Source organism: Anser cygnoides, chromosome 4 (genome assembly GCF_040182565.1).
Source record: "Anser cygnoides isolate HZ-2024a breed goose chromosome 4, Taihu_goose_T2T_genome, whole genome shotgun sequence".
Lineage (NCBI taxonomy): Eukaryota > Metazoa > Chordata > Aves > Anseriformes > Anatidae > Anser > Anser cygnoides.
This window is the reverse complement of record NC_089876.1, coordinates 27,254,008-27,274,957: the sequence shown is the minus strand read 5'-3', so window position 1 is coordinate 27,274,957 and position 20,950 is coordinate 27,254,008. Positions and strand designations below refer to the sequence as shown.

Below are 20,950 nucleotides of genomic sequence, written 5' to 3'. Positions count from 1 at the left end.
ATAAAATTTATTTAAAAATTTGTTGTTAACTCTAGGGGATGGAGCAAAAGGAGCTTATGAAACTATCAGCAGGTTTGGTTTAGAGTAAACGTACTGAAGAGGATAACTGGGTATAAGCACATGGATCAGTTCTAGGCTTATTTCTGCTCCACTAATTGCTGAGGAGCTGTTTTGTCCGCATAAGGAAGGTAACCAACAAGGGTTGGGAATATAGATGGAGAAGAATATTTGGACTCTTTGCTCTAGCAAACAAACTTTTGCAACAGCTGACTGATAAGGAGCAGAAATTACCCAGAAGTACAACTATTTCTACTACTCTTGTGAAGAGCACATGAGACTCCTCACAATTTACATGATTGTTAGGAGATCCTGAGTCAATTAGAACTGTAAGGAGAGTCTTTCACAGTTACTTCACAAATGAGATTAAGAGACTTTTAAAAATCAAGTGGTCAAGTTTTATTAGAAGGTAAAGAATAATAATTAATTATTTAAAACAGAAAACTGAAAGAAACATGATAAAGCAGAATAGAAATGAAAAGGATTTACAAACAAAACTGCCTTTGCCTACTGTGGCCTTCAGGTTGGGTCCTTTATACAAGTTTGAGTCCAGCCAACTCAGGAACTCTTTTCCTCAGCCAATTCTGCTCTGTCCTCTTTTTCCCTTGGGAAGCTTCTTTTTCTATCATAAATGATTTACCTTTATGCTTTGTTTGAAAATCAAACCATTCAAATTAATCATTATTTCTGAAGGAAATTAGTGTGGAAAAACTTAGTGAGGAGATCTTATTGTTAAGAAAGGCAGTATTTATCCTAAACAAAACGTATGTCATTCATTTGCAGTCATTCTCATTGATTTAATTTTCTCACCTCCCGTGTGTATTCAGGTGGTCTGGCCAGGGTCTCTTGTGTTTGATAAGGAGGATGAAAAACACTTGCTTTTGTGTCTTCTTAGTGTCATTTTGGTTTCTTCTTGATTGGCAAAGAGAAGTTAACCTTCAGACAAGCATTTACAGTCCTAGGGAGTGAGCACTTTTTGGAAAATATTCCTGAAACTCACTTTTTTTTTTTTTTCCCCCTTTCCTTATTTCTCCAGGGTTGGTCTTGATCTTGTTTCCTTATCTTTAGGTCAAGCTGTTCTTTATCTTTTTGCTGTCAGGTCATTTAAATGAGATTACATTTACACTGCTCTGTAGCAATTAACAAATAGCATTCCTTTAACACTTGTTCTGCTCTTTCTTTTGATGTTGTCACACATACACACATTTTGTTTCATAGTTAATTCATGCTGATCTTAATATTTCTGTTACCCATCTCTACATTTCCTCCCACAATTTTGTTAAAGAGAAGACAACTGCAGTAACAGCACAGCAGTTTGCTTGTTTGCTACTTTAGGGCTAACTCCAATGCACCTGATAAGTGCATTGATATTTGGTTTTAGTGCCCTGATCAGTTCATTCTATTGGGACCACATGACAAGAGATGAAGCCCATTCACCTCAATACCTTTGGTCTTAAAGGTTTTGCTCAGTCATGTTTGAATCATAATCTCCACGTAAAAATCTGGTTACAAATGCAAGTGTAACCAGATGCATTCCCCCTGGAACATGCAGGTTCCTGTTGAAGCTTCCCTAATCTGCAATCCCAAAATATAGGACTTCTTACACTTTTTTTAGATGCACCAATCTGAAGAGATGTCTCTGGCTTCTAGTTATGAAGATACATGCTTTAGTGAGGGACTCATCCTTCCCTGTGCAGTAGACTTCTTTTGAGCTAAATGTCTAAACTATATGTGGAGAATCAGCTGGGAGAAACAGAGACTTCTAATGTATGATTCATCTGATCTGAAGCAGATATTTTGGACTGTATGCTTTAGAAACTAAATTATGTAGATGTCTATAAAGTTGTGTGAGGTGAATCTAACAGTTGTGCCTCCTTAGTCTTAATGTTGAAAATTATATATACTATGAAATGTACAAGCCTCTAGTTTTCATCTTTATTACATCAATAGTTCTTGCTGGATTCTGCTTTTTAAGATTCCACATCAATAAATTGATTACTTTTCTACTCCTGGCTCTTGATATGCATTTTTCTCTTCCTTTCTGTGGTGGGTCATAAGTATTATGCAAGCAATAGTTAGGCTATAGCAGAATCAGTCCCTCATTTCGAAAGTACAGTTTCATTTACTATGACTTAGAAATGTCACCTTTTTACACAGCTGCATCCCAAATCTGATACTTAGGCTTTCATCATGTTGCTTATGCCATTTATTCTGTGACCTTGTGCAATGGAAGGAACCAGCTGAGGAATCAGAATTCAGGTCAGCCAGCTATCACGTAGGAAAGTGAATAGGAAAGAAGCTGTAACACTGATCTACAAATGCATAAATTATCAGCGCTGAAACCTGGAACTCTCAGAAAGATCTTAATGAGTAAGTCTGACACATAATATAGCAAATGCAACAGTCTCTCTTACATCCCTCCATCCCTCAGGAGGTTATATGATGTAGTAGTGAAATGCTGAAAGCTGGGTATGTGTGAACAGAGATCTAAGGGTTGTTGAATGCAAAAGATTGTCTAGGCTTCAAAATATACTTGGGTTTAGTGGAGTATGGAATAGAAATTTGTGTTTTATCATGGCTTGTCCCATCATGAACGAAGTTCAAGTTGAGCCTGTTACAAATACAAAGTGCTCTTTTTCTGATGGAAGTAAGTAGCTGTCTATATATTATTGCCAATACCTTAATGGAAAAGTATGTTAAGACTGTTAGACTTTCTGAAACTAGATGATCTTTAAGGCCCCCTCCAACCTAGCACGTTCTATGATTCATATTCCCTTATTCAAAATGAATCTTATTTCCTTGAAAAGAAATCTGTATTCTTTTTCTTCACCCTGTGTGGGCCTGAGAGTTGCCATTAAGGCACATGCAAGACAAGGAAATGATCTGGGATAGCCAGTATGGCTTCACCAAGGGCAAATCACACCTGACCAGTCTCATGGCCTTCTATCATGTGACTGCATCAGTCGACAAGGGAATACCGACTGACGACACTTATCTGAACTTCTATAAGGTCTTCGACATGGTCCCACGTGACATCCTGATCTCTAAATTGGCGAGAGATGGATTTAAAGGGTGGACCATTTGGTGGATAAGGAATTGGCTGGATGGCTGCACCCAGAGAGTTGTGGTCAATGGAACTGTGTCTAGGCGGAGGCTGTTAATGAATGGTGTCCCTCAGGGGTCTGTCTTGGAACCAGTACTATTCAATATCTTTATCAATGACGTAGACAATAGGATCGAGTCTGCAGTCAGCAAGTTTGCAGATGACACCAAGCTGAGTGTTGCAGTTGATACAACAGAAGGAAGGGATGCCATCCAAAGGGACCTGGACAAGCTTGAAAATTGGGTCCACGTGAATCTAATGAAGTTCAACAAGGTGAAGTGCAAGATGCTGCACCTGGGTTAGTGCAATCCCAGACATGAGGGCCGACTGGGAGAAGAACTCATTGAGAGTTCTCACTCACAGTGAGAGAACTCTTATGCACTCCTGTGTGACCTGATCTAGGTATTGCTGCTCCGTCAGGGGGATTGGACTAGATGATCTTACTATGAGGGTGGTGAGGTGCTGGAACAGGTTGCCCAGAGGAGCTGTGGATGCCCCATCCCTGGCAGTGTTCAAGGCCAGGCTGGATGGGGCTTTGGACAGCCTGGTCTAGTGGGAGGTGTCCATGCCTATGGCAGGGGCTGGAGCTGGATGGTCTTTAAGATGCCTTCCAACCCAAGCCATTCTATGACTCTGTGATTCTGTGTTTTAAGTATCACTGCTGCAGCTGCAGAGGTATGAATGTAAACATGAATGGGGGTATGAATGGAAATTAAACAGTGAATTTAATGAGAGGAAACATCATAGTAAAAAACAGCTTTTTTTTCATTTGCAGGAGGAGGAATAGAAGGACAGAAACTGTCAGAGTTGTGAATTGATCAATAAGGATAAAGGTTGCCAGAGTACTTCATGCTGTTTCATATTCAAAACAAATAATGTTTAGATTTTTACTCTCAGATGCTATTATTCTTCTCACGTGAAACTAGAACATACATATTTTGATTTAGTTTGGGGTTTTTGGTATTTACTGTTTCATGCCTTTTATTCTTTTAAAGCTAAACTAACTATTGACTACAAAACTCGTGGTCTAGCCATAGTATTGTGCTTCATCCCCTGAAACATTGTCCTTCAAATTATGTTTGGACTTTCTAAGATGATGTGAAACTAGTAGAAAGCATAAATGCTTCTGTGGCAGAAAGGCTTGAAGTGATGCTTTTGTTCATGTTCTAGAGCTGAGTTTGGAAAAGCCTCGAGAAACACAGCAGTTAGAGCACTCACTTAAGAGATGGAAGACTTGGCCTACATTCATGTGGAGGGTTAGAAACCCCACTGCATACCTTCTGGGAGAATGCTGCACCTGCTGGTGTATAATATACTTAGAAGCACATATTTCTTTCAAAGCTGGATCACCGTGGAATCATGAACGCAGGAGTCTCAAGCCAAGAGCTAAACAAGTGGTAGCTTGATTCTGTTCCTTAGTGTTTGCGCAGCTCAGCTGAGGGGAGAAACCTGGGTTCAAGTCCCTGTTCTCTGAGCAATTTCCGTGTGCAGTCCAGGAAAGAGCTCTTGTAAAATATTTAGGTGTCCCAGTAAAAACGGACACAAAGAACTTCCTTGGCTGCAGTGGCATAGCTTCAACGGGAAGGAGGGATTGTCCACCCAGTTGTTATATAGCTTAGGATTCTCCCTTGGAAAGATAGAGGCAAAGGAAAAGCCTATAGGAGGGCAGTGAAACCAGGCCAGTCATTTTCCAACTGTGTATTTGTAATCAAAAGTTTTTACTCATGGGACCAGGCACAACCAATTCTAGTTTCTCTTCTCTCCAGTTTCCTAACTATAAAGTAGGTCCCATGTTTTTTTTACTGAACCTGATATTATTTACACGTTTTAGGTATTTTCAGAAAATATTTTTCAGAGTGTTATTGCAGGCCTCAGCCATGGAAAGAAAGGCTAAACCTGGTTAGGGTTGTCAGTGCTAAGAATACCTTGATAAGAAGGCATCAGGCCATCTTCCAAGCTCAAAACTGTGTCAGGAACAGTTAATCCTTTGAAACCACTGTAAGATCAAAGGCAGGCTCAAAAGCAGGGTCAGGGGATCTTGATTTTGCTGTTAGAAGATTCAGCTCCACCTAATACCCACCTCAGGTGCTCAGGACTCTCCCAGTAATTTACCCCATGACACCCACAACCTTCCTTATTAACTTTGTATGTATAAAGTAATTAAATATTTTGTTCTGTATGTTAACCAGGGCACTTTCTCTTCAGCCAGTGTTAGGAAGTTAGAACTGTTTACCATATTTTTTACTTGTTTGGAAAAATATATTTCAATTATGAAAGGCAGCTGGAAAAAAATAATCACTGAGATCAGAGAAATTAATATTATTTATATGAAAATGGGTTATTCTGGCTGACTCACTAGTCTTTGACTCACAGTACTATGTCTGGATGTGGCTGATAACGTGAGTAAACAAAGTCTCTTACTTGACTAGGAAAAGCTTTACTTAAAAATAAGATCTTAAATAATTCATGTCACTTTTGTGCACAAGCCATATGATGATGACATATAAATGAGAATTAATGTCTTTCTTCATAAGGTTGTTCAACTTGAATTCCAAAACAGTTGAACAGTATTTTAGCCTTGAATATGTGATCATGGTGAGATTTTGGGTATATTTTTCATTCTGGAAACAATGCAGCCGCTGATTTCCTTCCATCTTACAACATGTTCTCATTCTTAATTTCTTAGTCTTTCCAAACAACACGTCTATTACTGGAAAAGGCATTCTGTGTTTCTACCATTTACATAACCTGGGATCAAATCATCTGTGCCTTGAAATCTTCTCATGAACATCTTGGTCAGCAAGATTGAAACGACATTCTGTTTTCTCACAACTCATCTAATTCCTTGCTTATTTACCAAGTAGTAATCTGTAACCAGAATGAAATGTTCCAATTCCTTAGTATATCTTTCATTATTCATTTCCTTCCACAGCCTGAATAAATTTTGAGTGCTGTCTTTACTGTCTCAAGAAATTTCTCCCAGATGACTGACTTGCATTTATTAGTGTGTGGAAGATAAAAGGAGAGCAAGAGAAATCAAACATACTTTTTATGGTACAGAGATTTCAACCACCTCTTAGTATTGATCATATAGACAGAAAACAATTAGTAGAAAAAAAAAATATGTCTAAAAATTGCTTTTGATTTTTCTTTTTCTTCTGTGTTAGATTCTAATAAACTGGTACACACTGAATATTATTTCAGACCTATAAATTTTTTCTTTCTCTAGCTAATGTTCTTTAAGTCAGTAAATTCCAGTGTTCATATTTTATAAGAAACCAGCCCAATGTCATGTTAACGTTTTACAAAAATTTGTTTTGCAGACTGCAGTGATGATGTATTTCGTTGTAACACAGGAAAATGCCTCAATTATACCTTTGTATGTGATGGATATGATGACTGTGGAGACCTTAGTGATGAACAGAACTGTGGTAAATAAAAGCTTTACACTTTTCTAAAGTCTTTAAGATAGCACTATTGTCTAAGACGGTTATAATTTTCCTTAAACTACTACAAGAGTAGTATACCCTGATGTTACTCTCTTTGGGAAAAGTAAAAACAGTTCACAGTTTTTTATATGCAATTTGGAAAGGTTTAAATGTAGAGTTCTGGGTTAATCCAAACCTTGGAACTAATGGTACTTTGAAGAAATATTCTGGTTTGTAATTTGCTTTAGAATCATTCTTAGAATAATTTCATTTAGGTTGGAAATGACCTTTAGGATCACCAAGTCCAACCATCATCCTGACCAAGAAGTTTAATGGTGTTTTGTATCTATTAAACCAATATTCATAAGATAAAGGTGCAATTATAACTTCTTCTAGATGTATCTCTCTTGCTTACAATGCCATTATTAAATCATGAGCAAGTTAGTTAACTCCTGATGCAGGTTTCTTAAATAGAACAGAACATCCCTTAACCATAAACTATACCGTGCTTAATGCACAATATACAGTTGGCCATTTTGTCTGCCAGGGCACACTGTTGACTTATTTTCATCTTGCCAGCGAACAAAACCCCCAGATCCCTTTCCGCCGGCTGCTCTCCAGGCTCTCATCCCCCCAGCCAATATGTATAGCCAGGATTACCCTCTCCCAGGTGCAGAATCCAGCATTTGCTCTTGTTAAGTTTCATACAGTTGGTGATTGCCCAGCACTATAATTTGTCAAGATCTCTCTGTCTACCCTCAAGGGAGTCAACAGCTCCTCCTGATTTAGTACCATCTGCAAACTTACTTAGTGTCCATTCAGTTCCTATGTCCAGATCATTTATAAAAACATTGAAAAGAACTGGTCTGAAAATTGAGCCCTGGGGGACCCCACTAGTGACTGGCTTCCAGACAGATGCACCCCACTTACTATAACCCTTTGAGCCCAATCTGTCAGCCAATTGTTCATCCATTGTATTATGTACTTGCCTAGCTGTTACGCTGGACATTTTGTCCAGAAGGATACTGTGAGAGACAGCGCTAAAACTTTGCTGCAATCCAAAAAGATTACAACAACTGGCTTCCCTTGGTCAACTATGTGGGTAACATTGTCATTAAAGGGAATTAAGTTAGTTAAGCAGGACTTTCCCCTCGTGAACCCATGTTGGCTATGACCAATGACTGCATTGTCTTTCAAGTGTTTTTCAATAACTCCCACAACAATCTTGTCCATAATTTTACCAGGCACTGAAGTGAGATAATTACTTTATAATTACTGTAATTACTGGTGTCTTCTTACTTACCCTTCTTGAGAATTGAGATAGCGTTTGGCAGCTTCCAGTTGACTAGGACTTCTCCAGATTCCCAAGACCATTGAAAAATAGTTGAGAGGTCTCCAGATAACATCAGCCAGCTCTTTGAGTACCCTTGAATGAATCCCAGTGGGCATCATCAATTTATGTGCATTCAGCTGGAGCATCAAATCCCACACAAGTTCAGAGTCATCTGGGAGTTTATCATTTCCCCAGTCAAAGTCCTCCAACTCAGGAGTCTCAGGGCCCATTATCAGTGTTGAAAACAGAGGTGAAGAAGGTATTAAATGTCTCTGCTTTGTCTACATCCCTGTTTGTGAAGTGACTGACCTCACCAAGTAATAGACCAATGATACCTCTGATCCTCTTCTTGCTGTTAACATACTTGAAAAGCCCTTTTTGTTGTCCCCTACTGGCCAGCTTCAGCTCTAGTTGAGCCATTCCCTCAATGGCAATAGCAGTATTGCCTAAGATGGTAATCATGGCAAACAGCCAATGGTGTTCAGCATCTCTATACAATGGTGAACAGCATCTCTGTAGTCCTCCTGTTGCCTGGCCTTGTTTCCGCTGTGCATACATTTCCTTTTCTGCCTAAATTCTAAAAGAAGATCCCTGCTCAGCCAAGGCAGCCTTCTGCCCTGCTTGCTTGACTTCTGAAACTTTGGAATTATCTTCTGTGCTTTTAAGAGATGACTCTTTAAAAGTGATCAGCATTGATGAATTTTTCAAAAAGGTCCTTCAGAAATACCTTCAGAAGCAGATTACCAGAAGACCTCACTAAATAGTTCCTTAAGCAGCCTGAATTCTGCTCTTCCCATATCCAATGTCAAAGTTTTGGTGCAATCAAGCCTCTCCATTACATACTGTGCCACCCCTATTCCTTGCCTGCCCTGCCTAGCCCTTCTGAAAAGCCCATGACTGTCCATCACAGAACACCAGTCACAGGCCTCTTCCCACCAGTTCTCACTTACACCAATGATTTTGCAGCTCTGGGACTGAGCCAAAGCTTCTTGCTTATTCCTTATGCTGTACGCACTAGTGTAGAAACATTTCAAATGTGCTCCAGTGTACTCAGCACATTGTGGAGCAGACTGAAGGACCTTGGTAGCACCCCTTTGAGAAAAGTGTATCACAGCAGGCACTGTCAGGCCTGGTGTTGTGGATACCATCCTGTGATTAAAAAAACCAAAACAAAACAACCCAATTCTGCCAGTGACACTGGCCTTGGAGCCATGTATAGATAAGCTGGATCTCTTTCTTCCATATTGTTCCCTGCAACTGGAAGGACAGAGGAAAATACTACCTGTGCTCCTGATCCCTTAACCAATCAACTCAAGACCCTGAAGGGCCTGAAATCTCTTTTGAACTTATTCAAGATGTTATGGTTACTTTTTTGCTAGCTTGACCAAATTTGACTGAGACTAAAGTAAATCATAAGAGGGATTACACTTGTGATGCCAACAGTTTCACAACTGAATTGTTTTTACGTTAGCTTCATTGAAAACTTGCATGTTTTGATGATTCAATTCTGTTTCTTTCAAATTCTGTTTTCAATTGACTTTGTAAATTCTGCCTTACTATATTTTGTCCTGCCTGTATTTGTTTTCATAGAAGAAAAATTAAGTTTTGCCATAAAAAAGAATTACCATCTTGTGCAAATATTTGGAAACTCTGAAAGCCTTATTTTTTTTCTAACTTTTCCTCCTAGCATGGTGGCTGAGAATAATTGTTAACTTTAAAATAATTTTTTAAAAGTTAAAATATTATTTTTCATATTTTTTCTTTTGCTTTTTACAGAAAAAACACAGAGAATTTCAAGACTAAAAATCAGAACATATTTTTTTTCAGAGATTTCTTTTACGTTTCTTCTCCAAATAAAAAATACTCAAAGGTTTTTCATTACTTTCAGTTGGTGTTAGTTGTTTTATGTTTTCTTTCATAAACTTGCTTTCCTGAAAGACTTTGCTTAATCTGACTCCTAGCATTCTTATGTTGAGATAAATTTTCTATACAAAATTAAAGATCTAACATTTTGTACAGACTATAAAAGAGTTTCAGAGCAGATTTGGCAGAGTGGACTGGGTCTATGTTCCCTATCTATTTTGATGTAAAGTCAGACAGAATTGGCTTAACTGGCTGAAGAAGACTATAAATGAACCCAGCTGATTTGGCCCTGAGTGGGGGGGAGTGAATTAATCACAGACTAGAGCAGCTGTTCCTGGAGTTAATGCTGGACCATGGTACAAATCTTTTTCCCTACCAATTTATCTGTATTTGCAAGACATTTTGAACTTGTATAATTTATGAACATACTGTAATTTACAATACTTTATGTGTATGGCCAAGGCATGGGGTTTACCTTTATCCTTAAATATTACCATTCAGGCACTTTGTGAACAATTCATTAAGTATGTCTCCATGGCAAACTGCAGACACGCACGAACTTACTCTGCTCATGCTCCAAGCTTATTAAAAATTTAGTGATCAAGGCTAGCATGGTGACATTAGTAAAATATATATACTGGTACAGTTAGAGCCATGTTAACCATGTTTATTAAGCTTCCACCAGGTTCTGAGTGGAGGCGGTTACTTCTGCTTGTAATATATGTTGTGAGCATTTCCTTCTTGACCTATGATAGATTTTTATAACATTTTTGAGATCCTAACTGTCTGTGTGGTCCACGCTTTATGCTTCATACTTAGTATAGCTGTGAATTGGATTGGAGAGAAATGGAAATGTCAGAAATCATCAACCCACACCCTCCTTCTCCTCCCACTACTAATCCTTTAAGAAACCCTACGCCAAAGCTAAAGTGCAGGTATAGTTAGATAATTATTACTCCCTTAAGCCTGTCAAACATTTTCAACTATGTGAATTTCCTTTACACAGCCTACTCAGTAGAATGCTTTTCTTTATTTGTGGAAGCATTTGTGTAGAAGGAGCAAGAAGATTGGAATACTTTCTTTTTAGATCATTCTTATGGAAAATTCTGTGTGTATGCAAAAACATAGCAGTTTTTGACTAAGTGCCAAGTGTTAGTTGAAAACTTTTTTTTTTTTTTTTTTTTACCTTTTTTGTTAAAAAAATAAATGTAAGGAATGATTTTCTTCGGTGGTAACTGAAAACACTGGATAACTGAAAATCTTCTCATGAGATGGGAAACCAGAAGATGTTTTAATCCACTTGATAAATCTTAGAATCTTGTTTACTTGCAAATGGAAACAACTGTGCACCTGAGAGATAGAATAAATGCATCACTATCTAAGTAGAAATCACTAAGTAGAATTCAGAACATGTATAACCACTATCCGCTCCCAAAATCAGTAGGTATATAAAAACGCTTATTGTAAGTTACTAATGCATAATGGCTAAGTAGTAAGAATGATCAGTTTATAGGCATAGCAGAACTGATCATTAATAGAAAATATACATTTGGTAGTTTTTTATCCAGCTGTGTTGTTTGTTTGTGTGCTTCTTTTGGACTTACTTTTACATTTTATTTAGATTGTAATCCATTGACACACCATCAATGTGGAGATGGGAGATGTATAACAGCTGATTGGGTATGTGATGGTGACCATGACTGTATAGACAAATCAGATGAAATCAATTGCTGTAAGTTCTCTTAATCTCTAAATGTTTTTTTCTTTTTTTTTCTTTCTTTAAGAATCAAAACCGAAATTTAAGATAAGAAGTACACATACATAGTGCTTGTAAAGCAAAATCATAAGCTCATTTGATTTCAGAAGTTTGCAATTAGCAGATGTTCCTTCTGGTTGTAGCAAATTCAATGTTTGTTGTCATTGTTGAGAAGTACCAACGTTGGTCTGTTAGCTTTCTGTTAATTGTGGTGTTTCTGTTAAAGTGTGATGAATGAATGTATATACCCTCTTAAACTGTAGGCATTTGGAGTTTGTGACAGCTTTCTGATGTGTTTGTATGCTACTTATCACACCTTGTTAGGGTTTGGACTTCTGTTTCAACAGCGATGATGTATACCTGCACAAGAGCTACACTAGAATAATGGTTGAAATTGCAAAATCTATCATGCAGCTTTGATTCTAGTATCTTGCTGCCTTTTAGTGCTTGATCTTGCAACTGCTATCCTACAATTCCCCCTGAAATCTAAGAACCTAATCTAAACAAGGGAATGTAAACGTGGGCAAAGAAAAGGTGACAGAATTTTTATATGAGTGTAACATTTTTTTTTCCTTGAAAACAGCTGAACCTTCATCTCAGCCTGCTACTAATACCTGACATATATAGTTTCAGTCCTTGCAGTTAAAGATCAGCACAGCTGTAGGCTATTGAATGCATATTTTACATATAATGAAGAATGTCTTCTGACCTTCAGTACTAAGCAGTGTTATCAGCTTCTCCTAAAATAACTTCATTATGATGTTCAAAAATAACTGAGACCTTTATTAACCAACATTGATGAAGATATCATTTTTTCCCCAGCTTGTCATAGTCAGGGTCTGGTAGAGTGCAAAAATGGACAATGCATTCCTAGTGCATTCCAGTGTGATGGAGATAATGACTGTAAAGATGGAAGTGATGAAGAAAACTGCAGTGAAAGTAAGAAAATTTTGCATTTTACTCTTCTTACAGAACCTACCATTGACTGCTTTATTCTGAAGTGCCTTTAGCTAAAACTGTTTGTCAAATAGACTTGCCTTGCTTTTCAAATAACACTTGCTAAGGCTGGCAGGTCTTTGCATTCACAAAGGAAATTGTAAGGTGAGTTTTATTAGTCCTTAAAAAAAAGTTGGAGAAATGGAGGTGATATTTACCATAGCATTGGGTTATCTGACTGATGAGCTGTTACTTGAAATAAATAAATACATACTGACATTGTATACAGTGGTTAGAGACTGCTGTTATAGGAATTGGTGTCATCTGAGGAGGAATTTTCTCAAGAGAATACTGTTTGCATAAGAACTTGTGAGTCACAGAAAAGAGGTTTTTGTAAGTAAACTGATTATTTAGTGTGACTGAAAGAAAGCATGTGAGGACGTAAGTTTTCACAGCTACTTACTAGTTGTCTTATGATGGATTGTGTGGGGGGAAAAAAAAAGGAAACCAAGAGGTTTCCTGAACCCCAGACCATGTTTTTCCAAATACGTTTGTCCTGAACTAGACTTGATTGTCATGTTTTCAACACTTAAAGGTATTTTTCATATATAATTCTTTTGCTTCTGGTGAAGGACAGGTTCAGATCACAGCCTTTCAGTGAGAGAATTTTTCAAGTATTTCTATAATGACTGCTATTTTTAAGAAACATAAAGGAAATCAGTTCATTTAGAAAACTCTAGTGCTGTCAGACACAGTGGTTATAGGACAATGTATTCAAAAGATACATACATGGTGTGATTACATAAGCCTCCTTTCCTTAGGAAAGTTCTTTGGATCTTCTTACTCCAGTTTAAACATCTGCATTCCAAAGGAAGTTGAAACACATAAATTACCATCATTCTTCTCTGCAATTAATGAAGTTGTTGGAAACAAGGTCTTTCAGGGAATTTCTTTCAGATCTGACTGTCACAATCTAAAAACTGAGGACGAAGTTTTGTCTTTATTTCTGACCACCTAATCTCACAAACTGCTTGGAATAATTTTTCTTCCTTTCTGAGGCCCATCCACAGTTTTATTCTATGAATTCTATGATCCTCTGTTTCTCTTGGCTGATAATGAAATGTTCGTTTTTAATGTGAAAGAAATGAGGCAGGAGAATGAGATAAATTGCAAAGTAAAAAACTATTCAGAGCATTCTAGAAGCAGCCATTTCATTTTTTAAATTCATGCAATGTAAGATTCTTAAATTTATTTATCCCTACTAAAAGAGAATTTCACTGGCACTGTGATGCATGAGCTGGGGTAGAAATCAGTAATGCGTTTCTCACTGCTTTTTGTCTCTATGAATATTGAAGAAATAGTTTTAAAAAACTTTTTTTTTTTTTGGGGGGGGGGGTGGATATAATGAACAGATGCAAATTGAAGGATACTAAATGCAGAGGAGTAGGAAGGGGTGATAATTATGTTGACCATGATCTCACTATATACTAAAGGAATTTTCCAGTTAGCATTAAACTGCAAAACACTTAGCATTAAACTGCAAAACTTTTTAACACAAAAATTTGGCTTGTCTTCTATTATTCATTCCTCAAAATGCAAAAACCCCTTTCTAATTTTTGCAATATTCCATAAGCAGAAATCCTCCTTTCAGCAACTGTATCCCGTTTGTTCCAAAATTACCTGAGAATATGGAGACAGAATTTGGACTTCATTTTGGTTATGCCTCTTTAGTTCTTTGCATAGTTCTTGAAAAGGAAGACAGAATTCCAGCTTGTAACTTTCTTTTGTATTTCTTGTATATATGTGTAGCTGATTTCAACAACTACAGAAAATGTCATAGAACGTACACTAAGTACAAAGACTTCTCTGCTCTGCAAGGTAAAATATTTGAATATGCTTAGCAGAGGCAGCAAAGTTAGGGCTAAAGTGATCTGAGACAGGGTAGAGTGTGGTTATAGAAGTTCAGTATTGTCTATGTTAGGATCAGAATAATCTACAGGGAGTTTTAAGGAGTTGCGAAGCTCTTCCACTGAAGGATAAGAAAGAGATGGAGCAAAATTGAAAAAAGAATTTTGATGTGAAGACTCGTGATAGCTTTAGAAGTCAAAAAGTTGTTCCTACCTTTCCAGTTTGATTTTGCAATCAAAAGCTCCTGTAAAATAGGCTGGTCAAATACTGCAACAAAAGAAATTATCTGCATTGCTTCAATAGATACCATGTATGAAGGGAAGTAAACACACATGATTAGGAAAAATATGGCTACATCTTCATTAGTTCTTTGGAACAAGGTCCTGGTTTCTTCAGCATCTTTTGTATGCCCAATATAAGGATGTCATGACTGACTGATTAATGTTCATGGACAGTACTGCAATAAAAATAAATAAAATATTAAAAATAAAATAAATAATTTCAACAAATAATTTAAAATAAATAATTTCAAACAGGATGAGATGATAAAATACAAACTATCTCTGTGTAGAGGAATAATAAATTAAATTACTAATTTTGCAAAAGTCGTGTGAAAGAGAGAATTTAATTGTTTGGAAGGAAGTTAGTACCACCATGAGAAAGACAAAAGGCCAGAGGTTTGTCAAAGAAACTAGCTATCCAGGTAATTTGTTCATAAACTTTTTGATGAAGTGCTGTTTTTGGTTATTCTAACATCCATCTTCAAGATCATACAGTTTGGGGAAGGTGCGTGTGTGTTGTTTTTTGTTTTTTCACTAACCAAAGATGGGCAATAAAGCTTCAGCTCTGACAAACGTTCTTTAGGATAGTTTTTATTGTCCACCAAAACAATCATGAAATGAGAAGCAGATCAGCTGAATGGCACTGGAGGATAATTCCCAGAGGATATTCTCTTTTAACTAGGACCTATTGTTCCCTTTGAAATCCAATTTCCATGACTTTTCATACTCTGCCACAGGCAAGATCATGGTAGACGGCTTTCAGAGATCCATAGTTCTTCAGGGTTTGGGAATATAAATTCTCATATTAAGCAGAGGGGCAAAGAAGTGACATCTGGACATTTCTGCACACTTTTCTTCCTTACACTTTACTTTACTAGAAATGCTGTAGGGTACTTATTCAATTATGTAAAGGAAATAACAAATTGTTATGAGTCTCTCTGTGTTTTCTCATCACCACAGTCATTTTTATTAGTCTGGTACATCAGAATAGTAAATTTCTATTTTCCTCAGGTCAAACCCTCTGTCAGGAGGGAGACCAGAGATGTACTTCCTGTCCTGATACCTGTGGAACTTCTCTCTGTGAAATGAGAAACAGCCAGATAAACTGCAGTAAGTAGGTCACATGCTTCATACTGTCACTCTTCTAGGGTGTTTTAGAGTGCAATGAAGATGCAGGGTAGGACGCAGTAAGTAATACTTTCATTTACTATTTAATGCCATATGTATAATGGTTAACTGTTTAAAAGGGCAAGGCATCATGTGTAAATCTCGATTATAGGTGTACTAAGAGATAATATTTGACATTGAGATATTTTTGCCTTCTGTGAATTTTTGATATGTTCTTAATGAATGTTTACATTTACACTTTTTGTTAATATTAAATCAAGTTCACTGTTTACATAAAGTAAACAACAAAGTGTAAGTGTAAGCTAATAATTTATTTTAAAAAATACAAGAAAGCATGACACTGTGTTTAGTGGTCTGGAGAAGTTTCATCCCTTTTCCCAGGGAAGAATTCTGATATTCAATCTGGCTAAACTAGTTATTCTTCTGACCAATATGTATTGTAGGGGATCAGGATCTTCCATTCTGTGTATCATATTCCTTTCTACGTCCTGTGCTATACCACTCTATGCAAACCTACTGTACCCACTGTGCACTTACTTCTGAGTGTGCAATGCAGCACTATGAACAGATACTCAAGAGAAGTCAATTTTACTTGGTTTTGAAACTTGGGCAGAACTGTATTCAGAATGATTTATGAATTAAAACTTGGTGATATATTAATAGAGTCAGCAGTTCAAGATACCTCACCACATGGGCAGAGCAAGCTTGCCTTTGCTTATATGTGAATGGGTAGACATATCCTATAATTACTTTGTTGACCTGAGCAATACCTACTGGAAGGTTTGTTTGGTACTACTGGATTGTTTGGATAATATTACCATGTTGCTGTATTACATTAGGTAGAATCCTAGAGTAGATTAGGTTGGAATGGACATGTGGAGGTCAACTTGTCAAAACTCCTGATCAAAGCAGTGCCAACTAGATAATATTGCCCAGGACATGTGCTGTTGAATTTTGAGCATCTCCAAAGACAGAGATTCCACAGTCTTCCTGGTCAACTTTTTAGAGCATTAGGCCTCCCTCATGGTAAAAACCTCTTTTCCTTACGTTAAACTGGAATTTGATAGGTTCCAACTTGTGTCTTTCACCTCTCATCTCACCTGTGTACTTCTAATAGTCTGGCTCCATCTTCTTTGCACCATCCCATTAGGTAATTGTTAACAGCAATGAGATCTCCCTTTAGCCTTCTCTTTTTATGGCTGAACAAACCCTATTTTCATAGCCTCTGCCTGTATATCATATGTTCAAGTCCCCCAGCCTTCTCAGTGGCCCTCCACTGACCTTATTCCAGTATGTCAATCTCTTTTTATGAATCAGGGAGCCAAAAACCACAATTCTCCAGGTATGCTCTCTCCAGTGCTGAATAAAAGGGAATCACAGTCATATATCTTGTCGTAGACAGCAATCAGGATTATCAGGCATGATTTTCCCATTAGAAATCCATGCTGGTTGTTCCAAGTCACCTTTATTTCTTCATGTGTAGATGTCTTCTGGAAGGGTTTTGCTCCATAATCTTTCTGGAGACTGAGGTTAGCCTGAGGGGACTGTAGTTCCGTGGATCCTTTACTTGCCATTGTTAAAGGTGGATATTATGTTTGCCTTCTTTCAGTAATGAGATTCCATGACCTTTCTAAGATGATAAAAAGCAGCCTTCCAATGAGGTCAGACAGTGAAAACATAGACAGAAAAGATATTGAGTACCTTAGCCATGGCCCTGGTCACTAGGTCCCCTGCCCCACTGAGCAGCAGACCAATATTTTTCCTACCTATCCTTTTGCTGTCAGTGTACTTACGAGAGCTCTTCTTGCTCAGTAGTCTCGTTGCTCTGGCTGAGCTCCAAAATCCATCCTTGTATGCCTTGGAAATGTCTCTCCATTCCTCTTCAATTCTTTATTGCCTTTTTTGTGCTTTTTTTTTTTTTTATATATATATATCTTTCAGGAGATCGATGTTCAGCTATGCTGGCTTTTTCTGCCCCACTTGCTTCACATTGGAATGGGCTCTTGTGTTCTGAGGAGGCCCTCCTTTAAGATGAAACCACTGTCCTTCAAGCAGATATCGGTATAGCTGAAACTCCCCACAAGCACCAGGGACTGCAATATCATGAAGCATCTTCCAGCTACCTAAGGATGGGTTCATCTACCTCCTCTTGTTTTTGCTAAGGTGGTCTGCAGCAAGTGCCTACTATCGACATCACTTGTGTTGGTCTGTACTCTGATCCATATCCTTAACCAAATTATCCAAGTGAGATGGAACCTTCCAAAGTGATTGAGATAAATATATTTATTTATTTATCTTGCCTGTTTTCCTTCAACAGATATTTAGAAAGGGTTATGAAATGGGAAGGGAGGTATCCATATACTACAAACCTAATAACAACCCACTTCATTTTTTTTTTAAAACAAACTTTTAATAAAAGGTTAATAATTTAATTTTTCTTGCTTGGAATCTCAGATATCTTCATTGAATTATTGCAGTCATTTTCTCCTCTGTGTCTTGCAATTCATGGATATGTTATCTCCCACTAGAAATTGTCCCCCTTGTGGTGAAAAGGAAGCAATTTATCCTGGGACACATACACTAGTTAAGGAGAAATCAAATATATTTAGCGGAAATATGTCCTCATCATGTTGTGAGCAGCAGTCTTTAATTCTCAGCAAGAGTAATGCGTAATCTGAATTAGACTGCTAGATCATCTCTCTTTTTTCCCTTTTCAGTCCAGTAAATATGTAATTGTTTATACGAAATAGAATAGCAAGAGAATTTGGGAGAGATTTTTCTTGTACAACATCTGGAAGTACTTTTTTCATGTTACTTTTGCTGTAAGACCAGAGTTACTTCATCTTCAGTAAGAGATGAGAATTCCTATGGAAAATCTCAGTTTTGACAAAGCAGCATCTTCTGACCCAGATAAGTCTTTTGCTGGAAAATTCCTGGCTAGGCATAGGACACATTTCTCATGTTATACGTGTTGAATATAATGGATGTTGTCCATATGTGATAATTTCTAATCAGTTTAGGCTGGCTTTGTAATGCAGTTAGAACATATTTAGGATAACAGAACAAATATCTGAAGGTGTGTGTGTGCGTAAAGACAACAGATCCAGACTCTTTCCAGTGGTATCCAGTGACAGGACAAGAGGCAATGGGCACAAAATGAAACACAGGAAGTTCTGTCCGAACATCAAGAAACTCTTTCTGGCTGTGTGGGTAACTGGAACAGGCTGCCCTCCCTTCGCAGGGAGGTTGTGCAATCTTCATCCTTGGAGATATTCAAAAGCCACCTGGACATGATCATGCCAAAAACAGTTTTAGGTGGACCTGCTTGAGCTGGGTTTTGGCCCAGATGGCCTCCAGAGGTCCCTTCCAACCTCAACCATTCTGTGATTCAGCAAAATATCCCACTAAATTCTGTCTAAACTGTAGCTGGGAGGTCTCAGAGTTCTGTGGGTAGACAATACATCCTCATATCTTGTATAATCTATGATGCTACTGTTTGGAACTAATTCCTGTATAGCAGGTGGAGCAGGATAGGGCAATAATAAAAATATGGAGATATTAAAAATGGGCATATCTTGGTTAGTTAGGATAACATGCAATGGATTCTATCCCTCGTTTCCCACTGACTAAATTGTGCTTATATATACTATACATGGAGCAGCAATATCTCTGGAACCGTAAGGATAGATATCAGAAAGAAAGATTAATATTTGGGGTACTTAAATTCAGTCAGATGTTCACCTGTAGTATATGTTCTGTTTGTTACACTGGTTGGTGATGTGGGAGATTGGGTGTAAGATTCAAGGTAGTACTTTTCAAACCTATAATTACACTTGCAAATAATGTGATAGAAGCTTTCTAAACACAGTGTGAAAATTGTAATGATATTGAGAACATATAAAGACCTATCCTACTAGATTTTTTTTTCTAGAATTCACCTTAACCACTATAAATGTGAGGCATAAAAAAAGAAACATATGCAAGAATTCAGCAGAGGGGAAGAGCTGTATCCAAAATGAACATCATGTTCCTCACATTAGAGAGGTAAATACTGAAAGAGATTATAATAGTGAATGTCAGTCCAAGAAATACTGACCAATTCTGCTGATCAGCTGAACGACTGACTGTTGGATCTTCTTTCAACTTCCTCTCAAAGACCCAGCTAATCGGATCACACACTGTGCTGGCAACTGATATTAGCAGCTGTCTGGTGGAGAATATTAATCATGTTAAGATTCATTTGCTTCCAGAGTAGGCAAATATATACAGTCTTTTCATAACAAATGTCTTTTTGAATAGTATACTTTTTTTCAAGGATACTTGAAAGTAAGTAAAATTAAATAATCCAAAATTAAAAGTAAGTAAAATTAAATTTCATTTAGAAATGTGAAGTAAATAAAATGTCATATTAGTCTCAGTACTAAATTGAATTTCAATCTAAATTGAAGATAAATTCTGTACATTGTTTTCTATAGTGATAGAAAATGGAAAAATATTTCTGACTGCAGATTTGGGAAAAATATAATTTTTAAAATTTTATTTATTTATTTATTTTTGTGAAAGGTCAGTGTGAACCAATTACTCTGGAACTCTGTATGAACTTGCCTTACAACTACACTAGTTACCCAAACTACCTGGGCCACAGGACTCAGAAGGAAGCCTCTGTCAGCTGGGAGTCTTCTCTCTTCCCAGCCTTGGTTCAGACCAACTGCTACAAGTACTTAATGTTTTTTGCCTGTACAATCTTAGTACCAAAATGTGACCCCAATACAAATCAGCGGATCCCACCTTGCAGGTACTATATGATACTTAATTTAATTCTTAACTGACTTTGTCTATCATATTCATCTTTCTCAATTTTCTGCCTTCACTGAAAATGCCAGAAATTTTGTTTTGAAATTTCGTACCAAGAGGTAGAGAATCATATTTTACAAGAGTGTTAAATGCCATTTATTATGTGTGTCTAGTTTCTCAAAACAAAGAGAGGAACAACAGTTCTATTAATTTTCAAAATGCATAGATGGGGTATTTATATGAAGCATTTTCCATTGTTTGCTTGATTAGAATTGCAACACTATAAAGGGTGTTTAAACATAGGATCAATTAATTTGAATTGGAACATAAGCCTTTGTAATAGTTCTTTGCATTTATATATCA

The 20,950-nt window shown here is 37.2% G+C and overlaps 1 protein-coding gene across 3 annotated transcripts in view; it reads left to right on the top strand.

Annotated features, from left to right (window-relative positions):
* The window catches only part of CORIN (corin, serine peptidase), a 134,070-nt gene that overhangs the window by 71,079 nt on the left and 42,041 nt on the right, over nucleotides 1–20,950 (top strand). For 2 of the 3 annotated variants that reach the window (XR_007166609.2, XM_048072932.2), the window contains exons 7-11: nucleotides 6,484–6,591; nucleotides 11,406–11,516; nucleotides 12,363–12,479; nucleotides 15,677–15,775; nucleotides 20,357–20,588. Coding sequence is in view for 2 of the 3 variants with exons in the window: in XM_048072932.2 (XP_047928889.1) it covers nucleotides 6,484–6,591; nucleotides 11,406–11,516; nucleotides 12,363–12,479; nucleotides 15,677–15,775; nucleotides 20,357–20,588 (667 nt within the window). In the remaining variant the exon portion in view is untranslated. The remainder of the gene's footprint in view (nucleotides 1–6,483; nucleotides 6,592–11,405; nucleotides 11,517–12,362; nucleotides 12,480–15,676; nucleotides 15,776–20,356; nucleotides 20,589–20,950) is intronic. The other variant, XM_048072933.2, reaches the window with a different exon arrangement.